This window comes from Notolepis coatsorum (assembly GCF_963971535.1).
Source record: "Notolepis coatsorum genome assembly, chromosome: 4".
NCBI lineage: Eukaryota > Metazoa > Chordata > Actinopteri > Aulopiformes > Paralepididae > Notolepis > Notolepis coatsorum.
In genome coordinates, this window is record NC_140168.1 from 55088763 (window position 1) to 55109239 (window position 20477).

Consider the following 20477-nt stretch of genomic DNA (forward strand, 5'->3'; position numbering starts at 1 on the left):
CACTAGTATCCAACCTCAAACTTAGCTGCTTGTAGAACTCTGATATACCAGTAGTGTTACAACATAAATCATCATTGCAATTTACGATTCACTGGCCAAATGTTTTCATCATGGATCCATAACAGAAAGCGATCAACAAAAACATCTCGCTTAGTTCCCGTATGCATTTTCAACAGAAGTGTAGAATGAATCCAAGCCGGATAGGCATTAGGCACTAAGGCAGATGGCTTCACAATCTGGCCTCAAGAGTGGCAGTCGCAGTTGAGCCGCTCCTCGTGAATACAGAGTGAATAATTTAAACTAATCTACCAGGTTTCTATGCTGAAGGCAAATCAGCGTGATCATTGTGCACAGCCTCACATCTAGTTTTCGCTATTGAGACCTGGAAGGTTCAATTCATACAATTCTCATGGTCAGCAGCTCAATGGTATGGTACATGTTTGTGGATCGTTTGAATGTGACCAGGCTTTTTTTTCTACTTTTGACTGAAGATCTAAAGTGCAGTGCACTAAGCAGCCTTGCTGCTCTCCAGTCCTCCTATAACAACTCTATGAACCAGACACATGCAACACCTGCATCACAACACCCATTAGCAATACAAGGATGCATGCTGCTGTGTCGGAAGGTATGGGTCCTTACCTATCTCGATGTGATTTATCTAGAAATATCTACAGCAAGAATTTTAGGTGTCAATGAAACCAACATTGCAATCTGGTTAGAAGTGGTGGAGAGACAAAATGACTGGTGATAGCCCATACTTAACTACGAGAGCCTCTATATGGTATAATAAGAAACTAAAGATTGGGAAGAAATCAGTCATATGGGACGATTGGGTTAAAAGGGGGATACATGTACTGGGTGATATAGCCGGGGAGGATGGGGTTTTGCCTTTTGAGGATATTAAGGAGGATTTTGATATAGATAATAAAAACTTTTATAAATTCCTACAGATTAGACATTGTATATCGTCATCAATAGGAGGACCAAAGTGCGGCCCAATTACTGCAATTCAAGAAATATTCTATAAAGGATGGCGCAGGAAAGGCGGTGCGTCAAGATTTTATGATGTTATAAGAGAATACAATGCACCCAAAGTGGCGGGTTTGAGATTGAGCTGGGAGAACGATGTACATGAGGATATTACTGAGGAAATGTGGGAGAAACTGGTATCCAAATGGAGTAAATTCTCTAGGGAGGCGCAATCACAACTTATTTTTTACAAAGTACTGAACAGAAGCTATTGGACGCCTAGTAAGCTGGCCAGACTGAAATTAAGGGACAGTGACATCTGCTGGAGATGTGAGAAGGAGACAGGCACTTTACTGCACATGTTGTACGAATGTGAGAAGGTCCGGAAAATGTGGGATCAAATTGTGATATTCCTAAGTAAGGTCCTGAATGTGAAGATAAATAACGCCCCAATGGCATGTGTTTTGGGTATAGTACCGAAAGGGATTAAACTGCCTAAAATTAAAATACCGGGGAATGTGGTATAGAATGGCCATGATATCAGGATGTAGAATTGCATTACGACATTGGAAATCACCTGTTGATATTACTTTTAAAGAATGGATGGAACTAATGTTTCGGACAGCATCATATGAAAGGGTGACGTATAGAGTCGCAGGGAGAGAGGATATTTTCGCTGAGATATGGGACAGTTTTCTACACCTGACTGAACGATCTGAGGACAAATGATTAAGATGGGATTACAATATTATCAAGGATGAATATGAAAAAGGGGACTTGATCTGATGGTACTTGTGCTCTATAATATATTATGTAGGTATATGCATACGTATGTGCATCAGGGACATATATGCACAATGTATAGTAATGTTGTTGTTTTTTTTGTAAGTGCTTTTTTAATTTCCATGTCAGTTGTTAATGTGTTTGTATGAGTCTTTTACATGTTTTATATGTTGTTAAAAAAAAGAAAAAAAGGCGAATCTTGGATGTTGCATTATGCTATGGAAAGATATTGTAAATGTTGAAAAGATTTGTGCAAAAATATCAATAAAAAAAAAAAAAAAAAAGAGTGGTGGAGAGAATAAAAGCTGAATGAATGAATGAATGAAAACTTTATTTAACAGATTGCAGAATGGGTACAATACAGTACGGCTCAATACATACAATTGTTAAGGGGATGCAGACCTGAGAAAGACGTTTGTCTTGTTTCCATCAGGGTCCCCCATTTTCAATTCATATAGACATTTATGACATACACAACATACATGACATTTATGGCATAAGGACATATAGGTATTTAGTACTGATACATTTGTGACATAAGCGGTATTCAAATATACAGTACTGTTACCCCTAGATCCTGACAGAGTATATACATATGATGGGGAGGGGACTGTACATTAGGAGGGGGTGGGTGGGTGGGAGGGAAATATACATACGGCGGGGAGGGAATATATACATGCGGTGGGGAGGAGGCTGTCTATTAGGAGGTGGTGGGGGTTTTGGGCATTTACGGTGGCCAGTTTCGAATTGCAGCCTCCCGTAGGTGCTCTTTAAGAGCGGTTTTGAATGTGGGCAGGGATTCACATTCCTTTACAGCTTTGGGTAGGGCGTTCCACATTGTTGTGGCATAATTGCGAAACGTGTTTAGTCCCTTGTTTGAGCCGAATCTGGGTTTAACATGATTTGTTGAGCTTCCTCTGGTGTAGTGGTTGTGGTATTCACTGACCTTTGGGAAGTATTTTGACATGTACATGGGCACCCCGGTCGTATAGTGTATCTTGTAGACCAGGCCCATTGCAAGTTGCTGTACTCTGTCGTCTACTCTAAGCCACCCTAGGTTGTCAAAGTGGGCAGGGGTGAGGTGGGTTCTGGGGTTCAGGTCAAGTAGTAGTCTGACCAGTTTGTTTTGTGATGTTTGTAATTTTGTTTTAAGCGCCTTTGAGGTGCTTTGGTACCATGAGGTGCACGCATAGTCATAGTACCCTTGAATGAGCGCTCCTGCCAGAGTCTTCAGGGTATTCTTGTTTACCAGAGAGGAGATCCGGTACAAGAATCTAGTTCGTTGGTTGACTTTTTTTTATTACATTGGATGCCATTTTGTCACAGGAAAGATTTGCCTCTAGGATGGAACCCAGGTAGGTAATTTCGTCTTTCCTTGTGACAATATTGTCACCCACTGTAACTGAGAAGCCGTCGGTCTTGCTGAGTTTGTTATTTGAACCGAAGAGAATGGACTCTGTTTTGCCCATGTGTAATGATAGTTTGTTATCAGCGAGCCATATGCAGATTTTGCCTAGTTCCGTGCTGAGGGTTTTTTCAACCTGGGGGTGAGCGAGCAAGAGCATAATTGTATGTAGGGTATTAGATAGCAAGTATTAGGTATAAATCTCGTAAACTACATTTATAATGATTCAAATGGTGATTTCATTGGATGTTGACTGTTAACTCTTTCAGTGCCACTCACGAGATTTCTCGTGTTTTTTTATAGGTGGTTGCTAGCCACTCACGAGATTTCTCTGATTTTTTTTATTTTTTTGGCGATCTGAAAAATTATTGCATCACCCGAGCCTACCCGAGTATAGCCGAGGGGCGCCGACGATCACTGTGGAAAAAAGCGCCCCCTGTCGTCTCCCAGATGACATAAGTGATTTTGGAATGGACTCAATGAAAATGAATGGGGAAAAAAATCCGGTACTCCACATTTTCCAGTTCACTGATCCAGCCGGGGTTACCAGAGTTCATTCTGGAGCCTCAGATCCCCGCGGATCATAGAGATCTACTGTGTCGCGTTGGATCCATACACGTATCGATTTTTTCGAATGGTGATCAGGAATTGGAATATACCAGTTGGATACCATCTGATGTCAGGTAAGGACTCTATGTTATCAGTGGTAGGATAATCGGAGTAAGTTTGATGAAGTTATAAGCTGTTTTGTGAAATGTCTTCTTTCGGTTTCACTGTAAAACTCCGTGAGGTAATCAACGGAGCGATTATCAGTGCGCGGCCGTAATGTGCTTGCGTGCACGTATAATATTGATCATCTAGCGTTTATTTGAAAACGATTCATAAAAAGGCAGACGAATATCAACGTTGTGGAATATTCCACTAAAAGACGATTTTCATAGAATGCTCCAGAATGAGCTGTTTTTTATATCAAAACAGGGGCTTTTCTAACTGCTCTGAAATGGAAACGACGCGATAAGAAAACAATCTGTCTTCACAGCACTGACTGGAAAATAGTCTTTGATAATGCGATGGGCAGATTAGACACATAGCCATAATTTAAAACATAGATTAGGCGATATTAACGTTAACATTGGCGCCGATGGTGGCATTCAAGCGGTAAAACGGAAAACCAGGCGTGGCACTGAAAGAGTTAATGCTTGCGTGTCTAATTTGTTGTTATGTTTATGTGTATTTTTAAAAAATTATAAAAAAAAATATATATATATATAAAAAAAAAGATGCGTGCTGCAGCAGCAATCACTTCTCTCATTTGAAACGAATGCACATCTGTCAGAGATGTAGGATTAAATGCATTAAGTGTGTGAGCCAGAGGTAAGTCAGTCGTCGGTTTGTTTCACTCAACTGTACTCAGTGAGTGTCCGCTCGTCCTGCAGCACACGGCCCTGGTAGATCAGCCTCTGTTTGTCCAGTGGGATCTCCACAGATGCAGCTATGTGCTCCTTGAATTCCTTCACAGTCAGCTGAGGGGGAAGCACACATGTGTAAGTAGACCATTTTTGTGATGTCATCCCTGGCACGGGGGACTGAAAAAAAGTTTTCAGTGAAAGATCTCCAGAGTGAAATAGGCGTTTTAAAAACAGAAAGGAACATTACCTCTCCTTTGACTTTGTAGGTCCTGCTCTGAGAATCCAGAGTCTTCACGGTGACCTCGATCATGGTACCCGACTCTGCCATTTCGGCAATTACCTAACGTACACCTGAAAATAACAATGACATTTTAAATGTCCCCTCGCTAGTTTGGTGGTACACTAGCTCTCATCCGAGAAGTAAGCATGGTAAAAAGAAAATAAAAAAATCTATATATAATAATAATAATAACGTTTACTTATATGATGTTATGCTAGAGCAAGCCAGCAGATCTATCTGAATCGATCACAGCATCAATGACATGGGTGCGAAACAAGGAATCTGAATTTTAACGACGCCTTCAAGCTAGCAAACTATATTAATTGTAAAAGGTGTCTCACTTGGTAATGCATACAATACCTGTTTAGTATATAACCTGAGCGGAGACTTGATGTAAATGCTTCGTTGTTATTGTTGTTAGCCTGCTAGCCAGCAGCTAGCTAGCTAATCCCAATTAGGAGGCTAACAGCGCTGACTAGCTGGGAGCCAAGGTCCTCGTCGTCTGGGTTCAGTGTAAAGCCAGTAGTTTTTTTTAGTTCATCTATTGCCCACTAAATACACCACCAGCGTGCGTTCGTAATAAGCTCTTGGTTTGTTTATTGTTCGATGATATCCCGTTCATCTGTTAGCTAGCCAGCTAACTACCATTTAGCAGCAAAAAGTGCGACACCGCGGAGTTGTGTCCCCTTGTGACGCATGAACTGGCAGCGGTGTCCTTTCAAAATGCCTGAGCGTTTTTCTGACGGCCAGACTATAATAATACTAATAGTAGTCGGTATATTAAAAACAGCCAGACCCATCTCCAATGCTACCATTATTTTATGGTTATCTTTTCATGTAATTTTTTAAGTATTAAATAAGGGAATTTGAATTCAGATTTAAGTATTTCCTCGTTTAAACCCCAAATAATAACGGAATACAAATAGTCAATACATGTCAGTAAAAATAATGTGAATGTTCACTTTTTATTTTATTTATCAAAATTCAAACATCAAAACAATAAAGCATAATACCACGAATTTTATAAATAGCCCATTAGGATCCCTCGAGGATCCTATACTGTTACAACACCATGCACTATATATGCACTTCACAAACCGTGCTTTTTATATACAAATACTAGTTACTTATTTTTTTTCTTCCATGCTCCTGCGTATTAAACGAGTAGGGTATATCTGCAGACTAGAGCCGCAAGCCCTCAGGCAAGGGAGGGTGGGGGGCGGGGGGCAATTTAAAAAATATATTTGGTGGATTTTTTTTTGTCAAATCAGTTGTGCATAGTCAATTTTGGTGAGTTTCTATATAATTCACTTATGACATTTAGGTAACATTAATGAACAACTACAGTATGTAAGTAGTAAACCTATTATTATTATTTTTTATTCCAGTCGATCATAATGATCATGATCATATTACGGAGCGCTCACTGCGTTCAAGAGAGAGAGAGAGGGAGAGAAAGAGAGGGAGAGAGAGATAGAGAGGGAGAGAGAGACTCACATTTTTGTGACATTACACACACTTCTGCAGTAATTCTTTCCAACTTTCCAGCCCCCTGTCAACTGTCAAATGATGTCAACTGTCAACCTGAATTAACATTCAGTATTCAATGGTCTGATATTAACATTCAGTATTCAATATTGTCTGATTCAATATTAACATTCAGTATTCAAGTAGAACAGCTAGCTAGCCATTGTGGACACTCACCTTTCCACAGCAAAACGGTAGGCAAGGCACCTTGGTTGAGAAATGCAGGTTTCAGTCTATGTGTTGTAGCCGGATAGACAGCAGTGGCGTCGTTAGCCCTGGGCTTCCAGGGCTTTAGCCCCGGATGTTTTTCTCCTAGCCCCGGAGCTTAAAAAAAAAAAAAAATAATAATAATAATTTGTTTCAATTTTTTTTTAAGATGTCAGCATCCCGGGCGGCTAGGTGGTGCAGTGGGCAAGGCGCTCACCACCAATGCAGGAGACGCTGGGTTCGAGCCCAGCTCTCCGCATTGCTATCAGCTTGGCTGGTCGTTCATACTAATACAATTGGCAGTATTACGGGGTGGGGATTGGACGTTGTGGACAGCGACTCCTACAGGTCGGTTGGTGCGCCTGCGCAGCAGAATCAGGAAGCGACGGGGGCGGCGTGTCCCTCCCACGCAGACCCCTGACGCTGAGAGATCGCGCTGTGCAGGTGAAAAGATGCGACGGCTGCTTCCTCGAGTACCGGAGGGGACACGTGATGTAAGGCTTCGTCCACATTGCAGCCGGCTTGTGGGAGGCATGGCCTAACAGCATTCGAGACAGGGGAGGATAGAATTGGACGATACGAAATTGGGATGGGAGAAAAATAGAAAATGGGAGAAAAAGTAGATAAAAAAATAAAGATGTGTGGGCGGCTACGTGGCGTAGTGGGCAAGGCACTCGCCACGAATGACGGAGACGCTGGGCTTGCCTGTTCGAGCCCAGCGCTCCACATTGCTTTCAGTTTAGCTGGTCGTTCATACTAATACACATTGGCCGTATTAGGGGGTGGGAAACTGATGGGTGGGGATCGGGCGTTGTGGACAGCGACTCCTACAGGTCGGTTGGTGCGCCTGCGCAGTAGAATCAGTAAGTGTCGGGGGCAGCGTGAGCCTCCCACGCGTTACTCCTCGCCACTGAGAGATCGAGCTGCGCAGGTGAAAAGATGCGACTGCTGTTACCTCAAGTACCGGAGGGGACTTGTGCTATGTATGACTTAGTCCACATTGCAGCCGGCTTGTGGGAGGCAAGAAACAGCGTTCGTGACAGGGGAGGGTTGAATTGGATGATACGAAATTGGGATGGGAGAAAATATAGAAAATGGGAGAAAAAGTGGATAAAAAAAATAAAGATGTCAGCATCCCCATTGTCTGTGCTGAATGTTTGTTAGTGTTTGGTATTTTTTGTTGGTTTTTAGTACTTTTAAACATCCATTTTTAGTAAGTAGTTTTCATTTGATGCTATAATTTCTTTCATTCACCGATTTGTGGACTTTTTTAGTGTCCTGAAAGGCGCCTTATAAATCAAATGCATTATTATTATTATTATTATTATTATTATTATTATTATTATTATTATTATTATTATTATTATTATTATTATTATTATTATTATTATTATTATTATTATTATTATCATTATTATTATCATTATCATTATTATTATTATTATTATTATTATTATTATTATTATTATTATTATTATTATTATTATTATTATTATTATTATTATTATTATTATTATTATTATTATTATTATTATTATTATTATTATTATTATTATTATCATCATCCAGGAGGGAAAAGACACTTTGGATAAGGGACTGCATCTCTGCCTGTCCTGACCAGGAAACACTTTGCAACTGTGATCTCCTCTGGCAATAGTTGGATATTGTAATGTGTGGCGAGGGGTTGCAGCAATTCCACTGAGAGAAACTGGTCTGAGGCTGGATAACATGCCTGTATGCCTCTCATAAGTTGTTATCCAACTCATGAGAACCTGCTCTCAAGCTCTTGCAGCATTCTGTCGACGACTGGATAGAACATGCAGGCTCTGTCTCAGCTGATCTCCTGAGCTGAGGTCTGAGCTTGTGCCACAAGATGACTCAACTACATACTCGTCCATCCTTTTCTGCTTCCTCCTTTGGCTGGTAGTATGGTCCTCAATCCAAAGGCCATTACATATGGCCTTTGTCCTGTCATACATGTCCACTGCCATCTCTGAGGTGCGATAACCTTTGAGTGTGTCCTGCACTGTGCTTTTAAATAGTACAGATAGGTATTGAAGATGTGCACTTTAACGCAGCAGCACCTGGACCCATCCATACCCATGTCCAGTGTCCACTGACAAAGACATGCTCATGATACTATGATAAACTATAATAAGCTTTAATCGAACCCTGGTTCATTTCCTCGGATAGTCCGGTTGGTTTGGGGTGGTGTGAAAGCTCATTCACTCTTGCAAGTGAACCCTGCTGCGGTTCATTTGAGATGTGAATGCAAAGCGGACCAAAGGCAGGAAAAGACCCAAAAATCTAATATTTTTTTTATGAGAAGACTGAAACATGTATATAATGAAACATACAATACAGTTCTTTTTCGATTGCTTAAGCATGATTTTGAAAACGGGGCCGGTGTTTCAAAACACACAATTAGCACAACCACACATACAATTATCAGAACACCTCAGATCCTTTGCTAAATTAAACACTTGTCAAAACCATACACTAATTTATAAAAACTACATTTTGTTACCATATGAAACACACGTTTCATATGACTTAATTCTGTTTGAACCAGTTACACACACTGCTGTGCTTAACCTAAAACACATTTAGCAATTCTACTTCTCAGTGATTAGAGTACTGTAAGTGAAGTACGCAGAGAATGTGCAAATATACAATAAATTCACCAAACACTACACAAGACCAATGCTGTAGACTGATGAAAATATAATTTATTTATCTACATATACCCAAATCAATGATGCAGACTGATGAAAAAAAAACATTTTCTCTCCATATACCCAAATCAATGATGCAGACTGATGAAAATATAAATTTTCTCTCCATATAACCAAATCAGTCAACATTTCAACATGGAGAATCACAACAAAACATGTCCCAGTTTTCATGCTACTATGTGCATAACACTGTAAGCTCAGCAAATATCAGACAAACATAAAATACTGTATCCAGTACAGGTTAAAATTACAGTAAAACAAAAACAATTTTGAAAAAATTTAAATAGAGTACAGAAAATACTAGACATTATCTCTTCGCTGGATCTGGGCCCCGTTCCCCGTACCTGGCTAACTGAGTTAGCCGGATAATATCCAGCATAGCCTGACTTAAGCCAGACCTTTCCATTCCCCGACACTCGATTGTCTAAATCACTATGACAACAGATCAAAAAGTTTGAGCCTGGTCGAGAGCAGGGTTAAGTTCAGTTAGCTGGATGAACCATGGCCACGCCCCCGCAAAGAAATGCCAGCTCGCTTCCTGAAATGATTCTCACAGTCTAGATCTGCATTATACCATTCTGAATTATGTTCTTGTGCTTCGTTTGAAATGTAAAATAATATATCTGCAGTAACACTGATAATAAATCATATTCAGCCTATGAATTTACTTTGTCCTATATAATGCACGTCATATTTATACGGATACGGCGCTCGCGAGTCGCGACACACAGTTATTTTAATAACGGACTAAACGGATCATTGCAAATGTGAATCCCGCTGGGATATTTTTAATGAATGAAACCTATCGGTGTTTGGCTCTGATTAGTTTAATATTCTTCGCTGTGTATTTGCTTAACGGAGCACCCGGATGCATTTCATTCAAGCTGAAGCGTCTATGCGCGGATTGTGGATATGAATTATGAGGAATCTGAATCTGTGGAGTATTTAATTGTATCACTGTGACAGTGTCACACGTTATTGTGATATTGTAACTGGGATTAAAATATATGAGGAGATGCGCTGTTTGATGGATTTGATGACGTGATGTGACTTGATAAATTGAATGAGCCTTTGACGTTTTTGATGAATGCATTTGAGAAAATGCATTTAACTTTTCAAGCACTGTTATCTGATGATGAACATGAGGTGTTACTGGTATAAACCAAATGGTAATCAATTCAATGCATGTATGGATTAGGTCCGAAACAGATTAAAACCTGATTAATAGTGTAACTATTATACGTAACTTGTATACTTGACTTGAACTGCAAGCCTCCCTCCAAGCCTCTCTTTGGAAACCATGTATTTATATAGTACATAATGATAATACCTAAGCACATACAGATATCCTCATGATATAATTAGTATCAATTAGATATACTATTTGGGCTTGTTTTTATCGTTATTCTGAAAGAGCTGAACTAATTATTTTCGCTAGCAAGATCTCATTTGATTATTCATTCGATAAGCCTATACTGCCAGCAGGCACGCCCATTCTGCAATCTGTTAATAAAGTTTTAAATCAATCAATCAATCAATGCCGTTAGAAGATCAGGATTTCTGCTATCGACACTTGCTGTCTTTTCAGCTGAGGCGGGCGCGCGCAATTATCCGGAGTCTCAAGTCTGGTTCAAATGAACGAGACTGAATCCACCTTCGAGGAACAGGAAAATCCCGGATTCAAACATCGGGTTAATTGAATCTGGATAATGGGACTCTTGATCGACTTAGTTGAACCAGGTACGGGGAATAGGGCCCTGGCAAGAGAATTTTTTGTTGTGATTCTTCTCCATGTTGACATGTTGACTGATTTGGGAAAATGGGAGAAAACTTATATTTTCATCAGTCTGCATCATTGGTTGTCTTGTGTCTGGTGAATGTATTGTATATTTTCACGTTCTCTGTGTACAGTACTTCACTCTTCTTCCATTTAGGTTGAAGACAGGTGAACTCACCTGCTGCATTTTTATAATGCTTAAACCCGATTGGTGTATCTACAATTAAGCAATGGTGTGTTTGTGCATCTGATGGCTGTCTCATATGTGTGGTAATTTGACATTCTGTGTCTAATGTAATGCAAGTGTGTTTAGTGTTTTGCAAATCACTGTGTGTATTGTTTTGCAAAAAGTGTGAGGCTGACATTGTGCTTATAGGGGTGCAAATCTGGGCCTATGTTTTGCTCCTTGAGTATAAGGTTTTGATAATTGTGTAATACTTTTGATTTGAGTGTTTATGCAATTGAAGAAAACTGTAAAGACTATAGATGAACTGTTTATTTCTTTTGTACATAGACTGTGCATATGTTTGTTTGTTTATTTGCTTATGTGTATGATTCTTAACTGTGTTTTATTTTGTTATTGGTATTGTATATGTGTGTATGTATGTACAGTATATGATTGATTGGTTGATTGATTTTATTGATGGATTAAAAACACACAACAAGGATCCAAAGGATAACATGAGAAAGAGTAAAACCCTTATTTATGTATATATATATGTGTATATATGTATATTTGTACTCCTGTTGGGGCCTCTTGGACCAGATCAATGTTTTATCTGGCTAAATAAAGGTTAAATAAATAAATAAGAAACTGATGATTTGGTCCTGTTAACTTTGAATTTTCTATGGAGACTGCCCAGATCCCTCTCATGGACATGGACCTCACTTTGAGAACCTCTAGCTAATGATTCTAGTTATTCAGTATTCATCTCTAATTACTCTAAAATTGCGTATTTCTGTGTTTAAAACAAAAAAAAGCCCCCAATGTTTTCTAACCCTAAAAACGCCCCTAGACAGTCTATCTATCCTGTCTCAAGATGCACAATGAGATCTTCTTCTTCTTCTTCTTCTTTAGAATTTCCGGCAGTGTAGACGCATCGTGGCGTATTACTGCCCTCCGCAATTCTTTTGATGGTCTCTTCTTCTTCTTCTTCTTCTTCTTCTTTCTTCTTTTGAATTTCCCGCAGGCGTATTACTTCCCTCCTCAGTTCTTATACTACGCTAGTGGTGTGCCATAGTTAGGCCTCTGGTAAACCAACTTTTGATTGTTTACCCTCTTCTTTTTCTCATCTTCAACACACACTATCTCCTTCTTCTCTGCTCCTCTTGCCTGTCCAATACTAATAAATACAATAACGCTATATCCTCTGGTACAACTCTGAAGCATGAGAGAATTGTTGAATATATATCGAACACAAAATTTGTGTTCTATATATATTCAACAATTCTAGAACATTTAATGTTCTAGAATGTTCTATTATCATACTGTGACATCACAACGGAACATAACCTTAACCAGCTCCTTAACAGCGCCTAAACTTAACCCTTCTAACCTTAACCAACTCCGAAACAATGCCTAACCTTAACCTTAACCTTAACCATGCCTAACCTTAACCTTAACCATAACCAACTCCGAAAGAATATTGCCATTCTCTAAGACAAACTCTATGTTATGGTTTGTAACCGACCCCAATCGCACAACACAAGACAGGTATGAGAGTAAGCCAAGAACTGGGCATTTATTGAAAACAACAGAAAACGGCACTGTCCCTTTAAGGGAGAACACAAATTACAGGAAAACATGAACTTGGGAAAATAGGCACAGTGCCTTTAAGAGGCGAGCTGGCTAAGGGGAAGGCTAAGGGAAGGCTAACGGACTGGGCCAGGGCAAGGGACAAGGCAGGAAACAGGGAGGACTAGGAGGACTGGACAGGGAGGACTAGGAGGACTGGACAAGGAGGACTAGGAGGACTAGAAGGACTGGACAGGGAGGACTAGGAGGACTAGAGAGGGGAAACAGGGACAGAGGCCCGCGGAGGCGGGCTGGGGACAGGGAGGACTAGGAGGACTAGAAGGACTGGACAGGGAGGACTAGGAGGACTAGAGAGGGGAAACAGGGACAAAGGCCCGCAGAGGCGGGCTGGGGACAGGGAGGACTAGGAGGACTGGACAAGGAGGACTAGGAGGACTAGAAGGACTGGACAGGGAGGACTAGGAGGACTAGAGGGACTGGACAGGGATAGAGAAAACAGGGTAAGGCCTTGGAACAGGGCGAGGGCTGGAGCTGCTTACAGGGAGGAGTAGGAGGGCGCAGGCTAGACGTCTGGAGGAGAGCGCGCCGGCTCGGAGAGCGCATCTGGCGCGGAGGTCTGAGTGGTGCGCGTCTGCTTGGAGTACGCGCCGGTACGGAGAGCGCATCTGGCGCGGAGGTATGAGTGGTGCGCGTCTGCTTGGAGTACGCGCCGGTACGGAGAGCGCATCTGGCGCGGAGGTCTGAGTGGTGCGCGTCTGCTTGGAGTACGCGCCGGTACGGAGAGCGCATCTGGCGCGGAGGTCTGAGTGGTGCGCGTCTGCTTGGAGTACGCGCCGGTACGGAGAGCGCATCTGGCGCGGAGGTCTGAGTGGTGCGCGTCTGCTTGGAGTACGCGCCGGTACGGAGAGCGCATCTGGCTCGGAGGTCTGGATGCGCGTCTGGATGCGCGTCTGGAGTGAAGAGCGCGTCTGGAGTGAAGAGCGCGTCTGGCTCGGAGGTCTGGATGCGCGTCTGGATGCGCGTCTGGAGTGAAGAGTGCGTCTGGCTCGGAGGTCTGGATGCGCGTCTGGATGCGCGTCTGGAGTGAAGAGCGCGTCTGGCTCGGAGGTCTGGATGCGCGTCTGGATGCGCGTCTGGAGTGAAGAGCGCGTCTGGCTCGGACGTCTGGAGTGGAACACTGGAATACCTCCCGTAGAGGTTTAGAGAGCGCAGTACAGTGTCTCCCTCCAGGCAAACGGCGACAGGAGGCGAAGGCTTGAGTGCATCTCACGCCGGAGATGAAAACAGCATAAAGACAGAAACAGAAACTCCCGTAGGAGCCTACAGACAGAGAACCTCCCGTAGGGGTCTTGGTGATAGAGATATGATACGGAACGACCCGACCAGGACTGAGGGGAAGAGCGAGGTACTTAAAGCCCACAGGGGTGCTAATTAGAATACACAACAGGTGCGTGATGGTAATTGATACTCGAACTAGAAGTGTGTGTTCGGCACCAGACCAATCAAACACATAATGACAGGTAGTCCAAGGGTGTGGCTGCTGAAGAGCAAACGAGAGTAAACGAACGCGAGGGTGGGGGCTAGTGAGGTGAGGAGACAGGGAATTAAAGGTCAAGGGAAAGGCGAACCTCACACTCTAACCTTAACCAGCTCCTTAACAGCGCCTAAACTTAACCCTTCTAACCTTAACCAACTCCAAAACAATGCCTAACCTTAACCTTAACCTTAAGTTAACATGCCTAAATTTAACCGGCGAAAGAATGCACGTTAAAAAAAAATAAAAAATTAAGGGATTCGAACTTGTCACCAACGGACCGCAGGACCGCAGCACTGCCAGTTGAGCTAAGCGTCGAATGAAAATCATCTGGGATTACGGCTACATAATGCCGCAAGCTCTGCCGCTCCGCTCTGCCGCGCTGCCGCGGGGCGTGTCGCAGCCAATCAGGGAAAACGCGGAAGCACTCGGCAGCACTCTTCCTCTGGGAATAAGCAATAAGCGCACGGGATAGATGACAGGAGGCACGACGGATAAGGGAACACAGAGGTAAGTGGGGGTAACAAGGAGGGTACTGGAGGAAATGACGCCACAAGGAAGTGAGGACAGACCCACACTTAAATACAAACACTAATTACAATGAGCAACACCTGGCAAGGCCAGGCCAAAACACAGAATCAATCAAACACCAAACTAGACACAAAAGCAACATCACACACAACAACCAGACAGGGAGAGACATCAAACAAAGACAGGGATGGCCCAAGATAATAAATAAGTAGAGATTAACTCTATTATCTTAAACCAGACCAAAATGGCCGCCTGCACCATCTGGCTCCTCTGGCCACTAGAGGGAGGTAGGGGACCAGGTAGGAGACCACTGTCAGGAGGTAGGGAATGTCCAATGTCTCTATCATAACCGGCCCACCAAGGGCTGGGCCTGGGAACGTTACACTTGAGGAGAGAATGTGTATATCTGTGTTTTAACTTTGTGTACACACTTACCGCAAGTTCGGTACGGGTTTTCGGTACAGTGCAGGGGAAAGTTTGGCTTTCCATGTTCCACTCAGGGGTGATGTAGTGTGCAATAACTAATTGTACTTGTAGGGGTGTCAACGAATATTCTATATCGAAATGAATAATCGAGTTGTAAAAGAGAAAAAAATATTATATTGGATTGTGAAAAAAATAGATGGGCGGTCAATCATTAGTGGTTAACATACATTTGTTCGGTACTGTTCTGAAGGTCCAGATTAACACTGAAAGTCTGCGTTTATTATTTTGTATAACTTATATATTGTTTATATATATAAGATATATATCTTCACGTCATCTGTTTTTACGTGCCAGTATTTATCATTCGCCTTTTGTATATGTCCCATTCTTAACGCCATAGGCGCCAGCGCGCGCCCCCTGTAGACATGTTTCAGAACATGCCCAGGCAAGCCCAGAGAGAGCGCATTGATCTGTGTGGGTGAACAGGCTCAGTCCACAGGTAACACAGAGTGAGAGAGAAGTAACGTTTGGCGCAGTTGTAGACAGGACGGCAAGGCAACGTATCGTTATAGAGAGCCGCACGGCTAATTAGATACAACCATAATATTGTCGAGCCATTATTGGCACAGTATAGTGACTTGTGTAAGCGAAGTAACGTGGAGAGACTTATAGTTGAACCCAGCGACGTTCGGGATATAACTACTTATTGAAGACTTCATGCGGGTTAGCCTAGCAACAAGGGCTAACTAGCTATCAACCATGCCAACGGGCGTTTGGACTAATAGCTATTAATTCTGCCATCGGGCGCTAGGAATACAAGGACCGGTCCGTACGAGACCACTTCCTTCCCAGCGACGACCGGATTATCCTAAGTGTGTCTGCAGCCCTGTAGGAACTCCAGAGGACCACCATCTCCATCCATCATCTTGCTTTTCCCTGTTCTGCGTGCTTCGTCCCAATCCCCTCCATTCAGAGCTCCAACGGTCGGGTACCCGTAGTATAGGAACTATCGTTACCTCGGACATTGTGGCATTGATATTAAAGTAATAACAGGAGATCTGTGTTCATATGCTATGTATGTTTTCTATTAATATTAAAGTGATTGTTTAACTCGGTTTCACTGTCCCCTCGCAGTTAATGGAGTGTCCGCCATTTTGTGTAACTATATTGTCTGGCTAATTAATATTCTAGTAGTGGTCTAATCTAAACATCTAAATACAGTCAGGGTTGTGTAGCCCCTTAGCTACAATTGGTCCTTCGAGCCGGAGGGTATCAGTAATAATAATAATATTAGTGATAATATGGCCAGCGGCGGACACTCTCCAACCAGCTCTCCCCCCTCACCGCGCCCTAGGCGCCAGCGCCAGCCCCCTCACCACTTGGAGGGCTACGCTGTAGATCTACCTCCTAGCTTATCTACGAGGACGCTAAGCAAGGATAGCATTGGTAGCTCAAGCATGCCCAACCTTATCGACCTGTCAAACCCAGATGTAGAGACCCAAGCTAGTTTAAGTAAAACTGACTTAGCCTACAGGGGGGGACAAGCGGGGCATGACTTGACTATACCCATAGAACGTGGCGCCCCCGAGATGGACCTCGGAGCGCATCAAAGTAAAGAGTACCGCGCCCCCGAGATGGACCTCGGAGCGTGGGAGAAGACAAAGTACAGCGCCTCCGAGATGGACCTCGGAGCGCGTGAGAAGACCAGGTCACCGCCAAGCCCTGCCAACTCCAAATCACCATCATCAGCGTCATCCCCAAGCGAGGCCGACCAGAGGCTAGCGCAAGTCCTGATCGCCACAATAACCGCTTCGGCGGAAAGGGATCGCCTCCAGGGTGAGCGTGACCGCCTCCAGGCGCAACAAGAGAGTGAGCGTGACCGCCTCCAGGGTGAGCGTGACCGCCTCCAGGCGCAACGAGAGAGTGAGCGCGAACATCTCAGACTGGAAGAGAGTCGCCTCCAGGCTGACGCCACGATACATCTCAGGCTGGAAGAGAGGCGCCTCCAGGCTGAAGAAACCATGCAGCGAGACCGTCTACAAGCACAAATGATGGCGCAAGCGCTCCAGAATGCGACCCCCCACTCTTCCACCCGGAGCTCCCGGAGATCATCACGCCAAGGGTCGAGGGCACCCTCCCCTCCACGACAAAGCTACATGGGAACCCGCTTAAGGGAAGAACCTGCTTACGTTGCAGAACAGCTAGCCGAGCGACTACAAAGCCTGACTGAGGATGAGGGAGGACAGAGGGCCCACCCGCATTACTCCATCTCAGACCAGGAGGCACAGCGCAGCCCCGGTCTCAGTCCCGACACGCTGCGTTATGAACCCCCAACACGTCCCAGTGGGGAGTTCAAGCACCAGACGGCACAGAGGAATAGTGCCTGGGAACCCAGCCCCTGGTTCCCGCCCAGCACGAACCAACGACCCAACGTACAGGGAGACTCGCCGCGGATGCCTCTCCCCCCACGTGCGTCAGTGTCACAGCCATCCATGGCACCCTACATTGGGACACCCACATTCCCAGACTTCACAAGAGAAGACCGAGCGCAGTATACCGAGCTGCGTATGTGCCTAGAGACAATTATGTCCGGAGTACAGGACGAGTCATACAAGTACGCCATTCTCCTTAAGCATCTCAAGGTAACTAGAGCTCACAACATTGCGCTGGCATACTCTAATTCACAGACTCCCTATTCTGATGCCCTGGCGGCCCTCGACGGACGTTACGGACGTACGTGGGACTATGTCATTCAGGAGATACGTGAGATCGAACGTCTTCCCCCGGCTAGAGATAACCGCGCCCTGGACGACCTATCCGTCAAAGTACAGTCCCTAGTAGGGATGCTCGAGTCCCAGAGAGAGAAGGGGAGGTACGAGCTGTACGCCAACTCCAACGTGGAGCGCATATTGGAGAAGCTCCCCCCATTCCGCCAAGAACGCTTTCGGCGGCAACGAAACTACCGTGACCCGAATGGACCGGAACAGTCACTGCTGGATCTTGCTGACTTCCTAGCGAGGGAGGTTAGCAGCCTAAGAATCGACACCATCGCATGGGGTGGCTCGAACTCTAAAGAGGGACCGAGGAGGGCTAAAGACCAAAGCAGGCCCATCACAGTGATGCACCAGGCCGAGTCGGTGTCACGACAGAAGAGTCACAACCCCCCCGCCAAGGGGAAATGGAAGATCGCATGTCAATACTGCGACAACGAACACTGGCTGTCACAGTGCGACGCATTCAAGAAACTGACCACCGTCGAAGTAAGTCAGTGGATTAAAGCTAACCGCCGCTGCTTCCGCTGCGCGCGTGGCCACATGGCAGCAGAATGCTGCCTTAAGAAGAAGTGTGGCAAGTGTGACGGCACTCACCTCGAAGCACTACACGAGAGCAACAAGCGAAACCCAGCCCCAAAAAGCAACTCGAGAGCAGAAGTACTCTACATCGACCCCGCGAAAAGTGGGAGCTCCAGGGTGCTCCTCAAGGTGGTACGAGTACTCCTCAGTCACGGGGACAAGGTACTCGACACCTACGCCGTCCTCGACGACGGGTCAGAGAAGACACTCCTCCTCGCATCCGCCGCGACCCAGTTGGACCTGCGGGGCCCAGAGGAGACCATGACCCTCCGTACCATTCGTCGGGACTTAAAGACAATCAAAGGTGAAAACGTCTCGTTCACCATTGCAGCGATCGACCAGCCTGAGAAGCGGTACAGCATCAGCAAGGCGTTCACGAGCTACGACATAGGTTTGTCACACTACGATTACCCCATCCCACAGCTGAGGGAAAAGTACGACCACCTACGCCAACTGCCCATACCGCTCATCAGCGGCGCTACACCGACCCTACTCATTGGCTCCGACCACGCGGACCTCATTGTCCCAACTGATGCGGTCCACATCGGACCCAGAGGATGCCCAGCCGCGGTTAAGACCCGACTGGGGTGGACGCTCCAGGGCCCCCTCTCCGGGCCTTCCAACCGACCAACGTCCACACGCTGCCTTTACACCAAGGCGAGCAACACAGACAACACTCTCCTACAGCACGTTGAGAGGCTATGGACACTAGACGCACTGCCATTCAAGAACGAACGCAAGATGGTTCGGTCCAAGGAGGACAAGTATGCCATCGCTCTACTAGAGCAGAAGACTACGAGGGTCGAGGTCGACGGAGTGCTAAGATACGCAACCCCACTCTTGAGGCGGGAAGGGATGCTCACTCTGCATGTGCCTAAGGGAGCGACGCACCACTACCTACAGAGCACTGAGCGGCGCCTCGCCAAGGATCCCCCCCAAGCAACGATCTATCGCACCAAGATCGAGAAGCTGGTAACGGCCGGCCACATAAAGAAAATCAACGACCACGAGGCAGAAGGGACGACAGAGTCCTGGTACGTGCCCCACCACAAGGTCACCCACAACGGAAAGAACCGCATCGTGTTCAATTGCAGTTATCAGATTGGACAGCAGAATCTGAATAACCTACTCCTGCCCGGCCCGACACTCGGACCCTCCCTCCTCGGCGTCCTGATACGCTTTCGTCAGGACAAAGTGGCCATCAGCGGCGACATCAAGGGAATGTTCCTACAAGTTCGACTGATGGAGGAAGATAAGCCTTTACTGAGGTTTCTGTGGAGGGAGAGGCTCGACGACGAACAACCCTCGATATACCAATGGGAGGTACTCCCCTTCGGCACCACCTGCAGCCCGTGCTGCGCCACGTTCGCGTTACAGAAGCACGTGGCCGAAGACCCCGGAGCTGACGATGACGTCCGACACAGCGTTGAACGAAGTTTCTACGTGGACAACTGTCTACAGAGCGTATCCACGCCAGAAGAAGCAGAGAGCATCCTACTGAAGCTACGGGCTTCGTTAGCCAAAGGTGGATTCGACCTCCGACAGTGGGCCAGTAGCGACCCTCAAGTTCTCCGGCACCTCCCTCCAGAGACTAAGGCCGCGAGCAGCGAGACCTGGATGGCGCACACCCCAGGCGAAGCGCAAGAGATGACTCTGGGCCTCGTCTGGCGCTTCAAGACAGACTCGCTTCATTACCGACACACACCTCTGAGGACGGATCAGGAGATGTCCACGACTAGACTGACCACTCGGCGGAGTGTGTACCGAACACTCGCCAGCCAGTAC

The 20477-nt window shown here is 45.1% G+C and overlaps 1 protein-coding gene across 3 annotated transcripts in view; it reads right to left on the reverse strand.

Annotated features, from left to right (window-relative positions):
• bag6l (BCL2 associated athanogene 6, like) overlaps positions 1-5517 on the reverse strand; it is a 75692-nt gene extending 70175 nt beyond the window's left edge. For all 3 annotated transcript variants that reach the window (XM_084313577.1, XM_084313578.1, XM_084313576.1), the window contains exons 1-3: positions 5207-5517; positions 4814-4917; positions 4563-4680 (exon numbers count right to left, since the gene is read on the reverse strand). In XM_084313577.1, coding sequence (XP_084169703.1) covers positions 4563-4680; positions 4814-4894 — 199 coding nt within the window. In that variant the 5' untranslated portion in view covers positions 4895-4917; positions 5207-5517. The remainder of the gene's footprint in view (positions 1-4562; positions 4681-4813; positions 4918-5206) is intronic.
• Between the last annotated feature and the right edge of the window lie 14960 nt (positions 5518-20477).